This window comes from Dendropsophus ebraccatus, chromosome 1, assembly GCF_027789765.1.
Source record: "Dendropsophus ebraccatus isolate aDenEbr1 chromosome 1, aDenEbr1.pat, whole genome shotgun sequence".
Lineage (NCBI taxonomy): Eukaryota > Metazoa > Chordata > Amphibia > Anura > Hylidae > Dendropsophus > Dendropsophus ebraccatus.
Window position 1 is genome coordinate 191,123,431 of NC_091454.1, and position 16,207 is coordinate 191,139,637.

The following is a 16,207-nucleotide window of genomic DNA, read 5'->3' on the forward strand; positions in this document are numbered from 1 at the left end:
TTCCATCTTGTTATGGAGAATATTAACTATTTGGCGCCTGAGGATAATGTGCCCAGGATTGACTATTTGGGGGGATACTCTACTTTTATATATATGGCAGCATTAGCTGTACCAGATTGATAGTACTTCTGCACTTGTATATGGAATTATATTGGCAGCCATTGACTAATAAAGAGATAAGAGATAGGGGAATATGTAATACGTGATATCCAATGGGAGTATCTGTAATACGTCATATGTAACTGATTTCTGTTCTGTAACCGAACTGCGGAATCTGATGGCGCTATACAAATAAATATTATTATTATAGTTAATTGGGGGAATCAGGAAAGGGAGACCACCCACCACCACCATGCGATGTCAATTAGAGATGAGCGAACCTGCCAAGGTTCGGGTTCATATGAACCTGAACTCTCGGCATCTGATTCCCGATGTCTGCCCGCTCCGTGGAGAGGGTTGATACAGCCGGAGGACCGCCTGGAAAACTGGGATACAGCCATAGCCATAGGCTGTATCCCAGTTTTCTAGGCGGTCCTCCGGCTGTATCCACCCTCCTCACGGAGGCTGCAGACAGCGGGAATCAGATGCCGAGAGTTCAGGTTCATACGAACCCGAACCTCAGCCGGCTCGCTCATCTCTAATGTTAATATTAAAAAAGTAAAATTCTCCCATATTTGAGAGAACATTCCACTGTAAAATATCTTTCATAATCCTCAGGTTTTATTATTCCAGTAAAAGCAGAGTCCCCTAGAACCATAGGGTAAGAGGAACTTCTTCTATACAATATCTATAAACATAACACTAGTCAGCGCAGTTGTAGAATTCTATCAAAAGACATGGTCTCAGGATTGTGCACTGTCTGGGTCTGTTGAGGTTGGGATCAGTAGGGATCCCAGTGGTTAGATGCCCTCCAATCCACTAGTTATCCCCTATCTATGGGAAATGAAATGAGAATACCCCAGTGAAATGAGAATACCCCTTTAAGCATTAAAGCCACCATGTATTGGCCAAGTAAAGTCATGTGAGTGCAAGGTGGAGACAGGTAAGTCTACCTATGAGAATGCAGGCGGTGCAATGTTACTGGACTGCTGCATCCCCTGCTGAGTTTTAAGTTGCAGAGCGGCACTCCTAGCCACCCAACTGTGCAGGTACTATCATTCACTTATATAAGGCTGCATTGCAGTACCCTGCATAGCTGCTGGATGGGGGCTGCTGTACAGGTATAAAATAGTAGAGAAGACACAGCTCTACACCCTTCATTCTGACAATCTCAGACAGCTAACCATGAAATAATGGAATATGGAAGCAATATGCCATCACTTTATGACATCATCACATCTGTAACTACCGCCCCATGGTATCTCTGTCCCCCTGATCCCCTTCTGCACCCTGTACATGCGGAGGACAGTAGTTGGACACTGCTGCATTGCTCTCTAGGTCAGACTGCAGATCTGTCAGGCCATCCCTCTGACTTCCACACCCTCCAAATCCTCCTGCAGTAGGGAGGTCCAAGTATCTAGATGGGGAGGGCAGATTATGGGACAGAAAGGAGTAGCTGCATGGCCATCTGTAGGTATGAATGTACAGTATCTATAACATTTAACATATCAACCAATATATCTGGATTGCTAATAAAGTCTATATTGTTCTCTATATACTATATTGTATTTAATTTACACAATATGTGACTCTTAAATCTGTTACATATAGAACTATAGGATCTGTCTCTATCCAGGCTCCTATGTTAGCAGGTATAGCCCAGTATGGGTTGAGCCTTTACTGTATGTCACTAAGTGCTGAATGGTGCTGTATTCCTGCAGCAGTGCTCTGAATTGATTAACCCTTCCCTAGGCTGGATGGGATAACTGCAGAGGATGTTGCATAGACAGGGCACATGCTGTAGTGCTGGGAGTGGCTAGCTCCTGGGATGGGTGGCTGGAGCAATGTGTGTATATAAAGTGAGGCTGGAAGTCTGCAGTGTGCATTGTGTGTAGAGGGGAAGAAGGAAGGTACTTCATCCTCAGCCATCACCAGCAGCATCCCACACCCACCTTCAAGGCTTAACCATGACTTCCAGGGATCTTTACACCTCATCCTATAAGAAGATATTTGGAGAATCTCCCAGGTCATCAAGCCACCTGTATACTTCCAACCCAAGGTCTTCTCAAGCATATAGACCCAGAGATACCTACACCAGCATCTCCTCCTACAAGAAGATCAGCAGGTCCCCTGTCAGCCACCTGCACCAGGTGGACTATGATTTGCCCCAGACCACAGCTATCAGCAATGAGTTGAAGATTGTAAGAACCAATGAGAAGGAACAACTGCAAGGTCTCAATGACCGCTTTGTCACTTACATAGAGAAGGTGCACAACCTGGAGCAGCAGAACAAGTTACTGGAGGCAGAGGTGACCTTGCTGAGGCAAAGGCAGTCAGAGCCCTCAAGGCTCAGCCAGGTCTATGAGCAGGAGATCAGGGAGCTTAGGTCAAGGCTTGAGGAGCAACTCCATGAGAAGGACCAAGCCCAACTTGACTGTCAGCATCTGGAGAATGCTGTGCACCAACTGCAGGAGAAACTGGAGCAAGAGGCCAGCAAGAGGGAAGAGGCTGAAGATGCTATGAAGAACTTTAGAAAGGATGTGGATCAGGCCACCCTGGACCGTCTGCAGCTGGAGAAGAAGGTGGAGTCCCTGCTGGATGAGCTGGCCTTCTTGAGGAAGGTTCACGAAGAAGAGGTGGCTGAGCTCCAGGCTGCGGTGACAGAGGCTCAGGTGGGTCCCATGGGAGAAGAAGGGGTGTCTGCCAGGGCTGTGGCTCCAGCAGGGAAGGGAGGAGGGCAGTGTGTGAGTATAGCCTGATCTGACACTCTATACAATGTAACAGATTGTAGCAGTAATATACATCCAGAGGTTACAGCCAAAGCACTAATAATATCCTAATATCAGTATACATAACTGCACCGAGATACAAGCAGGATGCACTATGTCAGGTGTAAAAGTATGTTACTGTTCTCTTTATATATCATTGGGGACTTTCATCCTGAGTCCTAAGTCTAAGATAATGATTATGTATTATCCATTATCCAGAGGACATTGAGAGTCAAAGAATTGTCCAGAAAGTGTTTCTCATAGAAAGAGGGAGTTGCTGCATGTGCGGTGTGGCACATGGAAGGTTATTACAAAGGAGGGGGGAGGGTACCAGGAGCCCAGCATGGAAGGTCGCAACTGGCCATATGGTTTGGGCAATATAGACAGGTGCATATGGTCTTCTAGAGCACGTGTATAATTTAACTATTCTTTATTTATTTATTTTTTTATAATATTTAAACTTTGTACAAAAAAAGTGTCCAGAGAGTCAATGGCCACCACACCCCAATCTGGAAAGGAGGGGCTGGTGCTAGTTTGTGCAGTGACTTGGCTCTTTTGCTGGTGCTGCCATCTTTTGTTGTTATTGTTACGGCAACTTTGAAGAGGGGGGGGGTCCATTGCAAGCTTCCATAGATTGGATATGGTGCTGAATCTGTCCTCCCCTCCATAGAGTTGCCTGTATGACATATTCACCTTTGTTACAAGTCAGCATCTTCTTGACAGCTAAAATATATGTGATCCATATGGAAGTAGTTCCTACGATGGGTACTCACATTACATCCAGCAGGATCATGTCGAGGGGTTGGACCAAAGACACCAAATCTGAAGATGAAATTGGAGAACTTGAGGGTGCTGAAATATTTAGAAAGGAAGAACCACAGGGGACAATAAGTTCCAGCAGCTTTGTCACAACATATTTCTGAATCCAGAAGGGATGGGAATACATCCAACATATGTATTGGAGAGATAGATAGATAGATAGATAGATAGATAGATAGATAGATAGAATTCTATAGAACATTAGTGTCAGATATTGGCAGATGTCAGTATACTGGGAACCTCCATTACAAGGCAGTTTAGTTTAGTGAGGGAGAATCCCAAAGAGAGAAAAGAAAAGCCCCATAGTCTCCTCTTCTGGATGTGTTCCCACTTTTCATAAAAGAAAAACCACAGGAGACACTGATCCCGGCACTGATGGTGGGAAGGAACGAAAGATAAATATTTTCAAATTAATTATAATAGATCAATTAAACACAGGGACACACAGGTGTGACTGTGACAATATACATTCCAGGCTTCTAATACTGATGGCTGCAGCTGTATATAACATGTAGAATATTCTAATTATTGAACATTTCCAGGAGGTAAGATATTGGCAGTCGCTGAGGGATCCATCCATTGATTTACCATGCTGCAGTAATGGCTTTTGGATCCAATACAGATTAACTCAGCAGTACCACACCCACTTTAACAAAGACCAGTATGGCACAGAGGGCATTTTAAAGGCACCTTAGTGTAAACGGACACAGCTCCGTGTGTTAAGGTGCTGAAAGGCCACACAAACATATATATATATATATATATATATATATATATATCCCCCATAGTGGGCGTTATATAATTTATACAATAGTTCGGGCTCATTTGCACATGCTATGTTGTCAGCTAGTTTTTTTTTTTCAATTGTAAAAAGTGGCATTTGTTTTACCTATTTTTGTAGTGTTTATATATGTATATATATATTTTTTTTTATATTATTATAATTTTTCCCGTATTTGTGACATTCGTTTTATAACTAGTGGTAACAAGTGCACCAACACAGACCCCAAAAATGACAAAGAAATACAAAAATTTTCCATTTTCCATATTTATTTACAATGTTAATAAGAATTAGCTGCTCAAAAAAAATAGGGGTATTAAAAAAAAAAAAAAAGCTGTGTCCACCACCCTTACTTTTACTACAAAGCTGTTGTTCCCTGTTGTCAGCCATTAAAAGGGTTTCAAGCAGGGAGTCAATTATTGTGTGAAAAATGATATTTCTCTATTTACTCAGCAGAAACCATTGCTGTGATGCTCTCTAATGCGTTAGACTGATCTACATCTTGTGTCCTATGGGAAGAATGTATTATTGGTTGTACGCCTGTCATCTGGGCACAAAAGTTGAAGACTTGTGACTTTTGGGTGGTTTTTATGTCATGCTTTACAGTTTTTAAAACTTGGGCGGAGTTTAGTAGAAAGAGGAAATGGGCACAAATTTAGCCAAAATCTATGCCAGCTCCTAGCTGTATATTATTGTGTGTGGCACATGGGCAACCCCTGATGCACCAACCTTATAAGATTAGCACATCATGCTCTAGTGCAGTTCCCCACTATTATGCTTTGTCATTGAATCCCCCACTCACGATTCCCACCCAAATTGTTTCTTTGACATGTACAAAGCATACGCCTGTAAATGTAACGCCCTACCGTGTTGTATGTGATTAATACAGTACATTAGTATTCATAGAGGAGAATGGGGAAAGGAACATCTGGGATCCCATGACAAGCAATCACTTTAAGTGAATATGTGTCTCATTTGTGTAGTGACGATGATAGAGCGTTGGGACGTTGTGGTTGACTCAGGCAATGTAGCTTTATCTTGTCTGTTTCTCTATGAGACATCTTCATTGAAGCTATTAAGACTCTGTGTGGGCGTACAGCAGAACAAAGGTACAATGTGTGCCGCAGAAAAGCAGATGCTAATAGACCTGGTTAGGTTCACCTGTGGCAAAATCTACTCTCAGCTTGTCCTGCACCTACATAGCAGCCTGTGGATGTGAATATTAAAGTTTTTGCTATATTCTGTCTGCATGAAAGAGACCTCGGACTAGAGATGAGCCAATTTACAGTACAAAGTGAATCGCTTCGATAGCTCAGCAATCTGCCTTTGAAGTCCATGCCGCTCTGCCCCAGGTGCCTGGAAAAGTTGGATCCAGTCCTGGAAAACTTCTCCCAAGACTGGATCCAGCTTTTTCAGGCACCTGGGGCGGAGCAAATTGTTGAGCTATCGAAGCGATTGACTTTGTACTGTAAATTTGCTCATCTCTACTCCGGACCGCTACTACAAGATACCTCCCAACTTTTTGGACGGCCAAAGAGGGACACTTGTGGTTCACGCTAGGAAAATTCTTCAGAGATTTCTATACTTTTCAACTCAAGGAGGCATTCACACATCCAGGATCCGTGTTTCGGTAACTGTCCACGTTTACAGGGACCCACACAGACGCACAATTAATTTCTTAATGTCTCAATTTCTTTTTTGCACAGATAATGTCCCCAAGACGGATCTGTAACACCTACAGATGTGTGTATGGGGGCATAGAACTTAATGGGTCTACATGTGTAAGAGGGGTCATAATGTCACATGATTCATCTGAATATAACGATTTATAGGATCCAGCTTGTGCCACACAATAGAATAATATGCAAGTTTGGGTCTATTATTCAGTAAGAAACCAGACACTTTCTAGAGCAACAGAAAAAGTTTATTAATGCAAATCTAATTCCTAGGTCAAAAAGAGGGACATGTAAGGGGCAAAGAGGGACAGAGGGACGTGGGTCAAAAGTAGGGACAGTCTCTCCAAAAGAGGGACAGTTGGGAGGTATGACTACAATAATGCTAGATGCTAGAAAAAGCCTAGGTACATAATCAATTATGTACATAATAGAAGAGGCCTAGGTATATAATGTAATATTCTCATCCAAGCAGATAGGTGAGTGCCTGCTGCCATCTCCTACCACTTTCTAATAAGCATACCAGCTTAGAGAGAAGACACCAGCACCTGATATCTCCATATATATCACTCATAGCTTTTAGACCAATGGATGCATACATGATCGTTGCCTTCATTGACAGAAGATAGGGGACAAATGTGAGACCTCTTTATGACATGCTCCATCCTTTTGGCACAAAATATTGGCATAAAGTAATCCAACGTAATCTAAAGTAACCAAAAGGTGGCATAAGGAAGAGAAAAGTGTTGTTGGAGGAAGCTGTTTAGAGCTTTAAAGAGACTCTGTCAGTAGGTTTATGCCGTCCTATCTCAGAGTAGCATAAACTAGTGACAGAGAAGCTGAACAGAATGATGTATAACTTACATTGTTCTGTGCAGCTGATTCAGAGATATCTTCCTGAATAACATGGATAATATGCAGTCCTCTCCATTATGTGGGTATCCTTAGCAGTCCTTGATATTCATGAGAAGCAGAAAACTCCGCCCACCAGCTGCTGATTGGCAGTTATCTATCCATGCTGTGTATTGTCAGCAACTGTCAATCAGCAGATGGAGGGTGGGGGAAGGGGTGTGGCAAGAATCCTATTCTCCTGCATATTAGGAGAACGTCTGAACAAAATGATGAGTAGTACACTGATGTGTTCAGCATTTTCATTGTCACTAGTTTATGCTGCCCTCATTTCTCATTTAAGGTGGAATAAACCTAGTGACAGATTCCCTTTAAATTGAATGCATTGAGTGTAGAGGTGAGCGAATCCCGAGCATGCTCAGCAATTTATTACCGGTGGCTGAAGAAATTGGATGCAGCCCTAAGGCTACCTGGAAAACATGGATACAGATAAACCAGAAGCCATAGGCTGCATAAAAAAAATAAAGTCTGATCGGTCACTTTTGTTAACTACACCAGTTCTAATAAGGCTCCCGTATATGTCTTCTTGACCTTTCAGCGCCTGTTTTACCTCTTTGGCCAGTGTATTCAGGATTAGCCATCTGCCCCTTAAAATATTCCTGCTTATAATGTCTTCTGTCATCCTAATCCAGGAGCTAAGATGATCTCTGATATACTTGTGTAATACATTCAGGAGAAACAGCTGTCCATACGATTCCTTTGTCCTGTGCTCCGTCCTTTTCCGCATTGATTTCTGCATTGACTCTGCTATTTTTAGCTGTGATCTGTCACTTTGATTCATCCCATCTACTGTTACAGGTGATCATATAAAGTCATAGAGCTGTCAGATTGGGGAATAGAAAACTTCTGTATACTTCTATTGTTAAAATATTTTACCGTAATGGACATTTTCTCATCTGTCAAACCTCTTCCCATAATGGATTCTGGCTGGTATCTGTGGAGATCGTCCTTCTTCATACAAGTCCTTGGCTTGTCCTCTTCTGTCAGACTCCATCCAGCCATGTCCCAGATATAATTGTGTTATGGAAAACTAAGTGACAACCAAAGGGTCCATTAATACGGTTTGCACAGGGAACATCACCAGCCTGTCCTAGGGTCACGACTGATAAATCTGCCTAGTTATCCAGTAACACAGCTCCGGACTCTGTATAGCTGCATAACATGGTGGATTTGCTAGATATGTTATATTCCTCCTCATTGCAGGATCACATTGTAAAGCAGCAGTCAAGCATTGTGGATTGACGGAAACAGACAAGGCTTGTCCTGTGCTATCTCTATCAGTCCTTAGACGATGAATAGAGTGGCAGCATGCATGATCAGCCAGGACCCCTCTTCCAGAAGTGGAGCCCCCAGTACTCAGACTAGCAGATAGTTAATAAATGTCAATTGTTGGAAAAACCCCTGTAAGGACCCTTAAAGGGGTTATCCAGCATTAAAAAAACATGGCCACTTTCTTTCAGAGACAACACTACTCTTGTCTCCAGTTCAGGTGTGGTTTGCAATCAAGCTCCATTCACTTCAATGCAACTAAGTTGCGAAACTGCATCCAAACTAGAGACAAGAGTGGCCATGTTTTTTTTTAAAAGCTGGATAACCCCTTTAAAAGTTGAATAAGGCTGAGCTGCAATACTAAGCATGGCCCATGGCAAGAGCGGCACTGTTTCTGGAAAAAGCAGACCCTTTGGGGAGATTTATCGAACATGGTGTAAAGTGAGACTGGCTCAGTTTCCCCTAGTACCAATCAGATTCCACCTTTCATTCCTCAGAGACTCTTTGGAAAGTGAAAGGTGGAATCTGACTGGTTGCTAGGGGCAACTGAGCCAGTTTCACTTTACACCATGTTTGATAGATCTCCCCCTTTATTTCTATCTTGTACATTTTAATGGGTTGTTAACCAAAAAGCTTGGATGCTTACCCCCCCCCCCCCCTTCCCCAAGAACAAAGCCACACCTTTCCATAGGGTAAAAGTTACACCTCTAATACCATGCAAAGTCTGTGATGTAGCAATGGTTTTGGAAGAAAGCAGCCATGTTTTTCTAATGTTTGACAACTCCTTTAATCACATGGATGAGTTTTGATAAGTGTCACTGAGGAATCAATCATTTTTTCCAGATCTTCTTCATTCGTCATCCTTGAAGCAGAACAGAACTATCTGCTTCCACCCGTATAACCGCAGAGTAGATGTAAGACTAGGGTCACATGTGCGTTGGAACTCTGTTCAGGGCAAGGAGTGGTGGAGGGGCTGGGGGGATATCCATTGCAGAAACCAGATGGACCCCATTAAAGTCAATGGGATCTATCAGGACCTATTTGTGCCCATTGTGCAATGGACCCATCCGTCGCATGTGAATGTGTCCTAATATGCATATTCTACATTTGGTTCAGATTTGATTGTAGGCCTAAGATAGAGTATATTGTATGTAACCAGGAGCGCGTACAGTTAAAGGTCTAGCGTCAGCACCCCGCAGCACTTGTTCGGTTACAGGCGTTGGCCTGGGCTGCCAAGCAATGCGGCCGGAATTCCAGCTCCAGTTGCCCCAATAAGGGTTCTATGGGGCATCCGTGCTATAATTTTTTAGGCAATTATAGGATATGTCCTGTAATTTTCGGGTCTATTTTCCAATCTTGAAGGGTGGCTATGCTCGGCTGAACCCTATGGGTCAGGAAATCTATCTGGATTTCATATCAGGAAATCTGATTTTCCGGAAGTGTGAAGGGGGCCTGTATCCTCATTAAACTAAACATAGCAACAAAATTCTCTCGCTGTGATCTTATTTTGTTACAATGTATCAGTGCTGTGACGATCAGACCAGGACTGATCCTTTTTTATCGTTTGGATTAAAACAAAAATGTCTCCATTCACTGACAGCAAGCAGAAAGAAATAAAATCAGGAGATATTTCTGAATATAAGGTTGGACATAGCAGTATCTCAGTGTTAGTATCAGTAGTATATACCTTTTACAGTATATTGAAGATACCCAGACTGACCGCCACATAGCCTAATGACGCAGCAGCTTGCAGTGAGAACATTAGAACAAATGGGAATGTCCAGCCAGGATACACATAGAGACATCTTCCAGGCTCCGCTGCTCAGCACACAAGTGTTTCCTCTGGGAGATGGATGATAATAAGATTTCTAAAGATCGCACTGTCCACCCTGCACTTATTCCCTCAATCCCCTCTGTCCAGCTGTTCATTTAATGCATTTGCCTTACCCATAATTCATTGGGGTTCTCCACTGGGATTTATAGTCAGCAGTCATTGGCGTAACGCTTTCACTGCCAGCTGTGTCATGAGAAGGTGAAGGGATGAAGGGTCAGGATTTCCATTAATCAGATTTTCAGCTTTATTTAAATTTGACATGAATAATCGGAATAGTATAGAGGACGCAGTAGGAAAGTAATAACATTTCTTCAGGACTAGTAAGGACCTAGTATGACCTATAGCATTCTACTTTTGATGAAACAATTTTCATATCTGTGATAGAATGGTTATAATTTTAGATATTATCATAGAATTGTAAGGATGGAAAGGGCTATACATAGCAGAGGTGGAGAAGGAGTGATCTAGCACAAAGCAGGGGTGGGGAAGGGTCTGGCACATAAGAGAGATGAAGAAGGAATGGCATAGCAAAACAAAATGGTAGACGACATAATGGTGGAAAAAAATGAGTGATGGGTCACATAGAAGTGGAAAATTAGAGTCTTCTTCATAGGTGAACAGTTGCCACATAGAAGACATGGAAAATATGTGATCGCATACATAGAAGAGGTGGAAATTAACTGGTATGGCAGGTAGAAGTGACGAGAGTAGGTGGTCAGACACATGGGGGAGATGGATAAGGGGTGGTCAGACACATGGGGGAAATGGATAAGGGGTGGTCAGACACATGGGGGAGATGGATAAGGGGTGGTCAGACACATGGGGGAGATGGATAAGGGGTGGTCAGACACATGGGGGAGATGGATAAGGGGTGGTCAGACACATAGCATAGATGGATAAGGGGTGGTCAGACACATGGGGGAGATGGATAAGGGGTGGTCAGACACATGGGGGAGATGGATAAGGGGTGGTCAGACACATGGGGGAGATGGATAAGGGGTGGTCAGACACATGGGGGAGATGTAGAAGGGGTGGTCAGACACATAGCACAGATGTAGAAGGGGTGGTCAGACATAATGGAGATGTAGAAGGGGTGGTCAGGCCTAATAGAGATGTAGAGGGGGTGGTCAGACACATGGGGGAGATGGATAAGGGGTGGTCAGACACATAGCATAGATGTAGAAGGGGTGGTCAGACATAATGGAGATGTAGAAGGGGTGGTCAGGCCTAATAGAGATGTAGAGGGGGTGGTCAGACACATGGGGAAGATGGATAAGGGGTGGTCAGACACATAGCATAGATGTAGAAGGGGTGGTCAGACATAATGGAGATGTAGAAGGGGTGGTCAGACATATTGGAGATGTAGAAGGGGTGGTCAGACATATTGGAGATGTAGAAGGGGTGGTCAGGCATAATAGAGATGGAGAGGGGGTGGACAGGCATAATAGAGATGGAGAGGGGGTGGACAGGCATAATAGAGATGGAGAGGGGGTGGTCAGACATAGTGGAGATGTAAAAAAGGGTGGTCAGACACATAGCACAGATAGAGAATTAGTGGTCTTGCACTTACAGGTGGATAAAAAGTGATCTTCCACAGAAAAGTGGTAGGGAAGGCGTGGCAATATCAGAGATAGACAATGGAAGTTTTGTAGCTAGTGGAGGAGTTGTCTGCACATAGTGGTCTGACACATAGCAGATGTGGAGATGGAGTGGTCTGGCACAGAGGTAGAGAAGGAGCATGATACCACTCTATAAATGTGTGTGTGTGTGTGTGTGTGTGTGTGTGTGTGTGTGTGTGTGTGTATATATATATATATATATATATATATATATATATATAAAGATCTTTTGACATTTTGTCTTGCAGATTACAGTAGAGATGGATGTGGTCAGCAAACCCGACCTCACGGCGGCCCTTAAGGAAATCCGTATGCAATATGAGGTCCTGTCCACTCGGAATCAGCAGTCAGCTGAGGAGTGGTACCAGACCAAGATTGCCAACGTATCCCAAGAAGCCGCCCGCAACAATGATAACATACGCCAGGCCAAGGAAGAGATCTCAGAATACCGAAGACAACTGCAAGCCCGGAATCTGGAGGTTGACGCTCTACGTAGTGCCAATGAATCACTTGAGAGGCAGCTCCAGGAGGCGGAGGACAGGAACAATGAAGAGATCGCTCAAATGCAGGTAACACTTGTGCAAAGTCTTGTTAGAAAGGAAATCTTCATTCTTGGAAAAAGATATTTGGTGTAGTCTTCTTCCAGTGGTAGTAAGTTGCCTGGCTCGACTTATGACACAAAAATCAGCTTATAGTTGGTTAAAGATAACAGATGGTCTGGAATACTTGATAGTAATATGGTACAATGATTCTATTCATAGTCAGCAATGTTTTGTGTTATCCATTTCAAGCTTCTTCTTTATAGTGATCTTCAATGTCATACCGATTTCTCTAGGAAACCATCAACCAACTGGACAATGCTCTAAGAACTACGAAAGGAGAGATGGCTCGCCACCTGAGAGAATACCAGGATCTACTCAATGTCAAGATGGCTCTGGATATTGAAATAGCCGCATACAGGTAAATGGCTTGTATAGGAATCCATCTGGAAAAGTTGCCATCAGTTGACACATGACACTTCAGACTTCATGGCCTTAAAGGGGTTATCCAGAAAAAATATTTTTCTTTCAAATCAACTGGTTTTAGAAAGTTATATAGATTTGTAGTTTATTTCTGTTTAAAAAGCTCAAGTCTTCTAGAACTTATCAGCTGCTGTATGTCCTGCAGGAAGTGGTGAATTTACTTTTATTTAAAAATCTCAAGTCTTCCCATACTTATTAGCTTCCGTATGTCCTGCAGGAACATACGGAACATACTTTTCAGTCTGACACAGTGCTTTCTCCTGCCACCTCTGTCCATGTCAGGAACTGTCCAGAGCAGCAGCAAATCCCCATAGAAAATTTCTCCTGCTCTGGACAGTTCCTGTCTTGGATAGAGGAGGTAGCAGAGAGCACCGTGTCAGACTGAAAAGAAAACACCACTTAGTGCAGGACATACAGTAGCTGATAAGTATGGGAAGACTCAAGATTTTTAAATAAAAGTAAATTACAAATCTATATAACTTTCTGAAACCAGTTGATTTGAAAGAAAATGTTTTTTACTGGAGTACCTCTTTAAGAGAAACACAATGGACAATAAACAGCGCTATGCATATTATCCTCATCATGCATCACTTTGATGAATGTTATGATGTCATTTGCCTTTATAGCAGTTGCCCAACATCTATATTCTTTCAATGGCAGATTTACCCACATCCCCATCTGGAATATTAGGAAAGCATATATTTCCGTTCTCTAGTGTATAACCATATAACATGTATTATGGCTGGCAGCAGCTCTCTCTGATTAAGTTCAGTTTTCATATACTGTTATACTGTATTGTATGTGTGTCATTTTAACCAGGTTTTTGTTGATTTGCAGGAAACTCCTTGAAGGGGAGGAGACCCGTTTAACCACAGTGGGAGGAGGTGGCATGTTTGGTATCGGCTACCCATATTCCCCTGGCTCTTACTCTGGAGGGAAGGGTTATGCCTCAAGTACAGTGACCATTCGAAAAGAAGAGAAGAAAGAAGAGAAAAAAGAAGAGAAAAAAGAGGAGAAAAAAGATGTATCCGACGGAGGCAAGGGAGGGGGTGCTAGCCAACCCAAAGCACCAAAATCAGGAGAAGCAACCTCAGAAAAGACCCCCTCCAAGAACTGAGCTACTGTAGCTACAATATGCTGAGGCCCACATACCTGCCACAGTAATACTTCCATTCATTCTTCCATTCTTTTTCAACTTTTTGCAGCTAAGCTAGCACAGGTTAAAAAAGGAAGCCATAAAATATTACTCAGAGCCACCGACAGGCTATATTCAATGAAGTTACTACATACTCCATCCCATTTTACATCGCTCTCATGACAACATACAATATATACTGGTATTATATTGTTCCGTTTTAGCTTTGCCTGTTATCAAATTCAGCAAAAATAAACTTACTTTCAGATATATGTGGCCCATGAAAAGTAAGATTTTCTCACAACATTCACATTTCTTTATGTATGATAAGTAACCATAGGGTGTACAGGTCTGAACGGTAGACCATGGCTATAGGCCCACACTTTTAAATATAGGCTATAGGCCCGAAATCTTAATGTGCATAGGGCAATAGATATACACATTGGCCCAAATATCTATGAAAAACAGGATTGCCCATGTACAGCAGACTCTCTATTGTGTTCCCACAAGATAAGCAACACTGGAGAAGTCCAGCAGATACTCACCCTTTCCCCTTCCATAGAAAGGACTAAGATCGGCCATGATAACTGCTCATTAAAAAATTCGGTTCAAAAGTTACTTATGTAAATGGCCAATTGCATCAACTGCTATACACATACCATATACTCCACACAAAAGTCTATAGGCTTATAAAGTTGTTGGGGTTTGCTTATTGGATCAGTCAATATGAGATTACACCAGTGATAGGCAATGGGCTCTAATAGTCCTGTGTCAGATATACTGTGGATCTCCTTTATCATGGGCTCCAGTCATGTATCTCTTGGTATCAATCATGACAGTTCATGTGTTTCTTGCCTGGACACAAGTCTTTCCATCACTGCCATAACTACCACTTACACATGTCACGGCAGGAAAGGTGCAACATTACTGGGTGCTACATTACAGGATTGGACAGTAGAACATATAAAATGGAAAGGTATATGAACAGTATTGTTCTATGGCCGATTAGACAGGATCCGGCGTTACTACATAAGGGTCACTTTCCAGGCTGGTGTGTATTTATCCGTTTATGTGCTTTGAACATGTTAGTAAAAACTCTCCTATAGGATCTGTCCATCTATCCATTCAAGAGGCCATCTGTGTGAATCCTTTCTATAGATATATTGTTATTGTATGGTGAAGGCTTATGTTGGGGTAACATTGAGCTTTATGATCTAGACATCATGGGGTTTTTTTTTTTTGCTATTACTATCAGTATGGTCCTATACACTGACAAAGATGTGGGCCGAACCTGTGTTCACTATTAAAGGGGTTGTATAGAAAATTAGATCTGCTTTCTTCCAGATACAGGGCCACTCAACATTGGGGAGTAGCCATAATTTCTCTTGTTTCATACAACCCCCTTTAAATCATCATAAGTCAGTGATCTTGCTCATTCATAGTAGGGTCAATGAAAGTCACCATATGCATTGATTTTTCTTTTTGCTTAATTCAATGTGCTGTATGAAATTCCTGCTTACATACAGCCCAGGTACTGAATATAATAATCTCCAATGGTCGAGGCCTGTAGGATTACTGTATCATGAGTGAGAGGCCAGCATAATGTGGAATCAGCCATGTGTACAGTTCAGGTCACTGTGGTAGTGGAGGAATCCTTGCATGATATTGTCTGTAGATCTGAGTTTTGACTTGGAAGACAATAATAAAAGATAACAGTAACACCATGGCGGTGTCTTGGTTTTTTCCCTTTTTCCTATATACCTGTTAACTGCTACAGAGTAAGCTACCAACATCTGACCGAAATGGGAAGGAAATGATATTAGAGTTGACCAGTTTATAGAAATCCTCCAGCAAGCAATTGACTCACTAATACAGATGAGCGCAACTCAAGCACCTCTCGAGTCTAATCGTTCGGCATTTAAATACCGGTTGTTGAAGAAGTTGGATGCCGCCCTAGAAAGTCCAGGAAAACATGAATAAATCTATAGGCTGCATCCAAGTTCTTCAACTTATTCAAATGCTGAATGACTGGACTCTAGCATGCTCAAGTTGCGCTCATCTCGACTCACCAAGTTGGTACTTGAGTGGATATGTAAGGAAGACGCACAGAAGACAAGGATCATTTTGTTTTGCTAATCGCTTACACAGGCCGATTTGGCAGTAAGGGTTCCTACTAGAGATGAGCGAACCTCGAGCATGCTCGAGTCCATCTGAACCCGAAAGATCGGCATTTGATTAGCGGGGGCTGCTGAACTTGGATAAAGCTCTAAGGTTGTCTG

General features: G+C 42.5%; 1 protein-coding gene across 1 annotated transcript; it reads left to right on the plus strand.

Annotated features, from left to right (window-relative positions):
* Window positions 1-1,996: 1,996 nt before the first annotated feature.
* On the plus strand, window positions 1,997-15,643 carry LOC138782644 (low molecular weight neuronal intermediate filament-like). Its single transcript, XM_069956817.1, has 4 exons — window positions 1,997-2,771; window positions 12,020-12,340; window positions 12,607-12,731; window positions 13,631-15,643. The coding sequence occupies exons 1-4, from the start codon at window positions 2,067-2,069 to the stop codon at window positions 13,908-13,910; spliced, it is 1,431 nt and encodes a 476-aa protein (XP_069812918.1). The 5' UTR covers window positions 1,997-2,066; the 3' UTR covers window positions 13,911-15,643.
* Window positions 15,644-16,207: the final 564 nt, after the last annotated feature.